The sequence below is a fragment of the Carcharodon carcharias genome, chromosome 4 (assembly GCF_017639515.1).
Source record: "Carcharodon carcharias isolate sCarCar2 chromosome 4, sCarCar2.pri, whole genome shotgun sequence".
NCBI lineage: Eukaryota > Metazoa > Chordata > Chondrichthyes > Lamniformes > Lamnidae > Carcharodon > Carcharodon carcharias.
Genome location: NC_054470.1, coordinates 10,301,078 through 10,309,633, shown reverse-complemented (window position 1 = coordinate 10,309,633; position 8,556 = coordinate 10,301,078). Strand labels below are relative to the sequence as shown.

At 48.9% G+C, this 8,556-nt stretch overlaps 1 protein-coding gene across 1 annotated transcript; it reads right to left on the bottom strand.

The window, feature by feature from the left end:
- Positions 1-4,910: 4,910 nt before the first annotated feature.
- LOC121276713 (putative nuclease HARBI1) lies at positions 4,911-5,672 on the bottom strand. Its single transcript, XM_041185262.1, has one exon. It carries the CDS (start codon positions 5,670-5,672, stop codon positions 4,911-4,913), a length of 762 nt encoding a protein of 253 aa, XP_041041196.1.
- Between the last annotated feature and the right edge of the window lie 2,884 nt (positions 5,673-8,556).

The window sequence follows — 8,556 nt, the reverse complement described above, 5'->3', positions numbered from 1 at the left end:
ATATCTTGGATCTTATCTTTCACTTTATCTGGTATAATTCGCTCTCATCTTGTCCACTGTATACCCAGGATCACGACTGTTTTGTTAGGTCCCTGGACTTTCTTGGGATTGAATTCCCATCCTCTGTTTCTCATTTGTTGCACCAATGTAGCTAAAGCTTCCCCCACTATCTCTTCAGTTGGTTCTCAAATTAGAATATCATCAATATAGTGGGTGATGCTAATTCCTGGGGAGAGGTTATAACTTTCCAAATCACGTGCTATTAACCCATGACACAGAGTTGGACTATGTAGATAACCCTGGGGCAGTCTCTGAAAAGTATATTGTCTACCATCCCATGTGAAAACAAACTGATTCTGGGATTCTTGATCCAAGCAGATGGAGAAGAATGCGTTGGCCAAATCAATCACAGCATACCATTCATCTGTGCCTTGTGACAGTCTTTCTACCAAGGTTACAATATCGGGGACAGCGGCTGTTAAGGGTGGGGCACATTTGTTCAATTGTCTGTAGTCCACCGTCATTCGCCAACTCCCATTTGGTTTCTTTACTGGCCAAACCAGACTATTGTGAGGTGACACTGCTGCTCTCAATATTTTTGTTTCCGTTAAGCCCCCAATTGTCTCAGAGATTTCCCTGTGACCCCCCCTCCCGCCCCACCCCCCCCCCCACCCCCCCCCACCCCTCCACCACCCCTGCCGGCAGTCTATATTGCCTTATATTTACTATTTTTTGCAGGCGGGGCTTATGTGCAAAGGTTCCAATTTTGCAGCCTCAGCCAAAACTGTTACCTTACGGATCCCAAATGCAAAACGTCCCATGGGTGGTTGGACGTTCAGTCCTTGCAAAAGGTCCATTCCAACAATATATTCTGGGATTTCAGTGATCAATACCAGGACCATCTTTGGTGGTCTTTTAGCAATAGCTAACCGTATATTAGCTCTAACTTCCGGGCTCTTGGCACCCCCGAACCCATTTACTACCATCCATACGCCCGCATATTTTCTAGGATTTCCGTAAATTAATGTCATCTAAGCTCCCGTATCCATAAGAGCCATTACATATTGTCTACTCCCGTTATTCCAATATATTGTAAGTGGCACATGTGGCCTCAGGTCCCCAGGCTCGACTCTCTTTATTAGTCCTACCTTGGTCCCTGTGCCATGCCCCTACGTTTCCAGTTTCCCAACTCCTCTAAATCAGGGTACCATCATGGTTCCAGCTGCTTTGGCGCTCTCTCTGATGGCCTTTATGGTTTGACTTACCTGGTCTCTCTAGGTCAGACACCGCTTCCAGCACCAGAGGCACACTCAGCTCCCTTTTTACCCCCCGCACTGTTTATTCCATAATACATACGTAGTCCCAGCCGGGATACCATCTATTTCTTCTCTAGATACCAGCGGACTTCAAGAGATTCCCATTTTTACCTCCCCTCGGTTTCCCTTCTCCACTATTTGTGACTCTGGCTCTCGCTCGCCCATCTTCGACATCCCCTAATTGTCCCTAACAACATTACCACAGTTCCCACTGGTTATCCTCCTAGTGCTGGACCTAACAGAGCTAGCAAAGCGCCCTTTAAGTGTGGGGGACCGTGTCGCATTAACCAATTTCGCACACCAGCCGTAAATGGCTCATGATCTGGTCCCTGAGAGTTTGCGGTACAAATTCCTATTTGGGTCGCCATCCCTCGCAAATAGTTATCCGCCTCGGTCACACTAGTCCAGGTGCCTGCCTGTCATCCCAGGCCATAGTACCTGGGTTATAGGTTCTAACTGCAATGACCAACCATGCCTTCAACAAGTCAATCATCCCCCAGCTGCGTTCCAAGCAATACACGGTTAATTATGGGCTTGGTCTAAATAGCCAAGTGGTTATGGTACTGGGTTTGTAACCCCAAAATCAAGAGTTCAAATCTCACAATGGCAAACTATGAAGCACTGTAACTTCATCTGAATAGGAACAGATGGAAACGGGTTTGTACTTGAAAGAGTTACATGGTTAATTATGGGATTATTTGATACTGCTCCCAAGTTAAGCAATTCTTGATCACGCTGGCACCACTGTCCCATGCCCGTGTAAACCAAGCCCCCGACAGATTCGCCCGGTTTCTGTTTAAACCGAGTAGATGGTTTGCCTAGTTCATTTAAGGTGTAATCTCCAACCACCCGCGTTTGCTGTGGTTGATTCTCATTCACTCCCTCCTGCATTTTCATTTCTGATGTGATAATGGGACGGATTTCTATCCCCCTCTATCCCCCTCTCCATCCGTCCACTCTTGTACTCCTCATCAGAAGAGTACTAAATATCCCCGCCCCAGTGGCCAGGGTCCCAACTGGACGTTAGCAACGCTTGTACTTTAACTGGATCTATCTTCCAGTTTCTTGGCATTGCTCTTCCTCCTTTGCTATACGGTGACCAGTGGTACAGCCGCTTGAGTTTGCTGATCCTTAGCCTTGGCCGCTCGCTCCTAAAGCAACCTGCGTTACTCCAGTGAGAGCAACATTCTGCTCCTGCAAATCGGGTTACATTTTCCTTACTCTTCCTGCAACTCTTTCGCCTGTCTTTCATTTTCCCGTGTAAAGGTATCGCCCTGCAGTAAGTAAGCAGAATCCACCCCATTTGACTAGAACCTATCCGCTTGGGGAAGCCCGCTTCCTCCAAACGGAGCTTAATAAATGTAAGGTAACTTCTATGCACTATTCCCTTATCTCCTTGTCCCAACTTTCGGGTGGTCCCACTTTAGCTAACATATTCGCCAAAATGATGTGAGGCGGTCCATCCTGGCACCCGACATATTCTATCAACCTCAGGAGCACCAGAATTTGCCTTTTTCTTCCACGTATCGCTCAGATCCTGCCGACTATGCCAAATGTTACGGTATAATATTTATACAGTGTTATACAGTATAACACTTTGTTCAGATCTGACCGATATTAGTGGAATCAAAGGAGACCACTGACTACTAATTGTTACTTTATTATATTTACACAACTACAAGCAATAATTTCACATCCTTCGCTCATCGGGGACCCCACGGTGACGGCTGGTTAAGAGATATCCTCACATTCCTGGGCACCGGTCGTGAACCAAGTCCAGCCTCCCAGACTGAATATTGAATTCAACAACTTTAGGTCTTGAACTCCCTCTTCCATCCCCACCCCCTTTCTGTTTCTTCCCCCTTCCTTTTGTTTTTTCCAATAATTTATATAGACTTTTCTTTTCCCACCTATTTCCATTATTTTTAAATCTTTTATGCGCCCCCACCCCCACTACAGCTATACCTTGAGTGCCCTACCATCCATTCTTAATTAGCACATTCGTTTAGATAATATCACCAACTTCAACACCTGTGTTCTTTTGTTCTTTTGTCTGTGACATCTTTTGATTATCTGCTCCTATCACTGCTTGCTTGTCCCTACAACCACACCACCACCCCCCCCCACTTTTCTGCCCCCACCCAAACCCAACCCCCCACCCCCACCTTAAACCAGCTTATATTTCACCCCTCTCCTTGGATTCACCTAGTTCTGTTGAAGGGTCATGAGGACTCGAAACGTCAACTCTTTTCTTCTCCGCCGATGCTGCCAGACCTGCTGAGTTTTTCCAGGTAATTCTGTTTTTGTTTTGGATTTCCAGCATCCGCAGTTTTTTGTTTTTAACCATAGGTGAAGTCCGAATTCAACAGGAGGTCCCCGCCTTTATAGTATGGTATAAACAAAGGACTTATCTTGTTTGCTATATTCTTTCCTGTGTTAGTCATGTTCATCTGGTGCTTGCAAGCATTAGACAGATTGTGCTATATTAACCCATGAGTATCGTTCTGAGACCATAGCAACCTGCAGATTCCCAACAATATGTAAAGGTGTGAAGGTGTGATGTCTGTCAAGTGTGGGATGGCCAAGTGCACAAGTTGGCATGAAGCAGACATGCCCGTCCATATGGCACCGGGGGGCTCCTGGGTTGAGGGCTCCTGAAATGCAAATCAGGTTAGTTAGCAAGGATTGTTGAGAAGTGCTGGCTGCTGACAAAAGGCACGTTGCGTCGGGCACACAAATGAAAGCTTGATTTTTCCACAGAAGATTTATTACAATATACCTTTATCTTTGCTGGAGAAGAGGGTACATAATGCCCGAGAGAGGGCAAAGGTGTCCTGCAAACCTGGCCATTTTCACTCCTTTGGACGAGGAGATGCTGGAGCTGGCAGCAAACCAGTGAACCTTTGGCAGTGGAGAGGCTGGAAGATGGCCCCGGGGTGGTGAGATTCCTAGATCACATGGTTCCCTCCTGCAAAGATAGTACTGAAGCAGGGCTGGGGGTCATTGGGGAAGGGAATGGGGAGGGAGTAATGATGGGTTTGACTTTGGATCCTTCTAGCAGTTGCGGGGGGGTGGGGGGGGGGGATGTGTTTCTCAACTTTGAAGGGACTGACATCATAATTCTTGATCCTTGCTTGTTTCTCCTGCAGGTGAAACTCTGCAGCTAAAGCAGCCAGCCTGAGGCAGACCATTAACCTCTGAGGAGGAGGAAGTCTCAGAGGGTGCACTATCACATCCTTGCACAGCTCCTGGTACCAATGCAGGCACAGGCACCTCACTGGGTATACACGACTCGCCTGTAATTGTACCACACATTGGTCTGAGCACATCACAACCACCAGACCAGCTGTTGGAGGCTGAGATGGAGCAGGCCTCTGATACTCAGAGGATTGCTGGAGGCGATGTAGATCCTGAGCCCCAGTCTGATTACGAGCCTCTGGACTCATCCATCAGGTAGAAAATGCTGAATATACAGCATGAGGTACGTGAAGATGTGGCAGACCTTCTAGAGGGGTTGCATGCACTGACATGGACAGTAAAGAGCCCATCCAGGCCATGAGCGCTGTGATCATCTACAGGATGCAGCTTCCTCTGTTACATCCTCCTCTGGTAGGGCTTCCCTCTCTGAATTGCCACATTGTGTAATGTACAGCAGACCACAATCATTAGTGACACACAAGTGGGTGAATGTGCTGTGTGCCGCCTAAACATTCCAGACATCCCAATCCCAATGGTCCGCTCAGTGATAGCTCTGGTGGAAGTGTGGCTCTCGTTGTACCACTTCTCAAACTCTGTGCACAGATTTCTGACTAGAGTCATGAGCCATCTCTTCTTGTCTCCCAGAAGCCAGTCATCCAAAGATTCCGGTGTGCAGAACATCCCTGACACCTGGGAATGCCTAAGTAAGTACGAATCATGACAGCTCCCATGGTACCGTGCACACACCTGTATCATTCTTTGCCTATAGTTACAGACAAGCTGCACATTGGTCAAATGGAAGTTTTTTCCATTCACATAGGCCCCTGGCTGCCCCATTGGTGCTTTGATTGCCACATGGGTACAAGCAATGATCCCTTGCACTTTGGGGAATCCAGCAATGGCAGCATAGCCTCTGGCTCTGTTTGCTTCACTGGTGTTGTCTACACTGAATGATATGAATTCATGGACACTCCTGAATATTGCATCTATGAAAACCTTGAAACAATGATTTGCTGCTGCCTGTGACATCCCACAAAGGTCTCCTGCTGATGCCTGAAAGGACCCAGAGGCGAAAAAGTTCAAGGCGACTGAAACCTTCAATTCCACAGGCATAGTATGGCCACCAACACAATTTGAAGCAATGATTCCAGCCCACATGCCACGCAGTGATGTGACTATCTCCCTGGGAGGGGCTGTCTTCTAAGGCACTGATGCTCTGACATTTGGAGGTAGGTCATCCTCACCCTGTAGATTCTGTTGCCAGAGTAGTGCCTTCCCCTACCTCTGCCTGCTGCTGCTGATGTCTCTCCTCTGCAAGGTTCCTCACCTTGCTCGACCAGAAGGCACCCCTGTCCCTGGCCAGCAGCCCTCCTCCTTCTTCTTTCCTCCTCACTGGAGCCCCCTCCTGAATGGACAATGCCCATTGGGGCGGTAATCTCTGGGTCCAATACTGGAGTCTACAAACTTCAGTTTAGCCCTGCCTGTCAGGCCCCTCCCTTGACAATATCTCCTACTGCAAGCTGAAAATGATTATTAAAGGAACTGATTTCACCAGGAAACTCTCCCACCTTCTTCAGCAGAGCCTTCTGCTGAATGCAGCCAAGGTCCCGCTTGCAGCCTTTCTATCCACATTTGCAACGTTCCTCATACCTGGTGTAAAAACTCTCTGATCATCTATTATGGGCACCTCTCTGAAAAATGGCAAGGGCAACATAAAATAGCAGTCTGCTGGTTGTTAATTACTTTTGAAAAATGGTGGATGGCTTCTGTGTTATCAAAGACTGGCAGGATGACGCCCCTCCCACCACCACCTCCAGCCCCCACCCCCCCACCCCCACTTCCCCACCCACCCCACCCCCCACCACCAACCCTAGCCCCCACTCCCCCCCACCCCCACCCCCACCACCACCTCCACCCCCCACCCCCCAACCCCCACTTCCTCCCCACCCCCCCACCACTGCTACCCCTGCCTCCCCCACCACCACCCCCAGCCCCCACTACCCCCCAGCCCCCCCACCCCACCCCCGACTTCAGGTGAGCCAATGTCATCACTTTGGATCTTATGTAAGTGAGGGGTCGGGTTGTGGGTGTCACCTGATTTCCGACTGTAAAATCGACCCTTACGTCTATAACATCAACTCGACTCGCTTGCCGCTGACAAACTAATTCCACAGCCCACACAGGAGGCAGCCTTTTCCAGAGCATTTAAAGGGATCCTTGGTTGCAGTCAGGTAAAGCTGGAAGGAAATCCTTGCCAGATCTAGCAGCATCTGTGAAGAGAGAAACATAGTTAATGGGGAGGATTTCCCCTTGTTGGGCGGGCACGGCTGGGGGTGGGGGGGTTGGGGGTTGGGAGCAGCCACCAGTGGCCGGGCCCCAATTGCGGTTTCACGCTGGCCGTCAGTTAGCGGTTAGCAAGCACGAGGCGCACACTGAGACGTTCGGCGCTGCCTGGGTGAGGGGGAGGGGGAAGAGCGAGGGTGGAAGTCAGCGCATGCGTGGGGTGGGGTGGTGGGGGGGTGGGTGGGAGTGGTGGGGGGGGGCGCTCCCTTGAAGGCCCAGAGCTGCCTCAGGGAGCTGAAGATTTCTAACGTTGAAGAGAAAAATGTTAAAATTAAGGTAAACATGTCCCCTCGTGTAACTCCGTCACACGAGCGGGAACATGTCAAAAATGAGATTCAAAAATGTTTATTTTATTTTTAATTCACGTCGGAAACCCCAACCTGCCAGGATGAGCTTTCCTCAAAAATCCAAAGGCCACTTGGCATTTTTGTCCGCCCGCCGACCGCAAGGTTGAACGGGGAGGGAAGAGTTCACTTTAATTCATTTATGAATGGGCTTAACAGCCCTCTTAACGGTCGGCAGGTGTGTAGCCGACTCCCGTGCACGCCCACCTCCCCCCCGGCCAAAATATCGTGCAGGTGCGCGATGACATCGGGACGCTCGCCCAAAATCGTTGTGCGCTATTTCATGCTGGTGCGTGTTGGGTACGCGCCCACACGTTGAGCTGAAAACCAGCCCAATGTTTCATGTTGATGCCAATAGGGTTCTGATGAAAGGTCATCAGCCTGAAATGCTGAACAGAATTTTCATTCTGGGGATGGGAGGGGGGCGGTGGGGGGGGAGGTGGGGGGAATGCAAGTCAGGAACCCACAAGTGTCAACACCAGGACCAGACGGTGATTTTAATTACGTGGTTCCCCACAGCAGCCCTGTCCAACTAAGGGCAGTGGTTGGGCTCCAATAGGAGGCTCTCCCACACTGAATGAACAGCATCTCTCCACTGTCAGAGGTGGGAGCTGCCAATGTGGGTAGGGAAAGAGAGAGAGCAAGAAGCTGTCACCCTCTGAAGAAGCTTGAAAATATTAAAACCCTTCCACATGGCAACCTGTAGCCCTATGGTTATTATGATTGCGTGCGGCTTAACTTTAGTGCCATAGGGAGTGTGGCTTTAATAGGACCTTTAATTGACTTAAATAGCTGCTCACCTCTTGTGGGCAGGTAGCTGTCACACCCCAAAGCAGCCTGTTCCAAAATGGCATGGAGGAGGGAAAATTCCAGCAAACGGACACTAGCCAATGGTGGGAAATTGATTACCGACCTGCTCCAATCCCACCTCCATTGTTGAATGAGAGTTCAGCCCGTTAACTCTGTTTCTCTCTCCACAGATGCTGTCAGATCTGCTGAGTATTTCCAGCATTTTCTATTTTTATTTCAGATTAACAGCTTCTGCTGTGCTTTGCTTTTGTAAAGCTGGTATTACATCTAGCACTTTGCTGTTTTGTTTCCAGTGTGATTCTGGCCTTAAAGGTTTCCATTATTTCTTTTCTTTACTACTGTGGGTACTATGAAGATAATTCTGCTGTTGAAAACTACTGCTCCACATCCATCCCCTCCCATTTTCTCAGGAATCATCACACTCATTTTCAAATTGGCTGTTATCACCATATGATCAGTACAGCCATGAGAAATGATCTTGGTTTGGATGATAAAGATGTAGAATCAGTTTAGATGAAGATAAGAAATAGCAAAGGAAGGAAGTC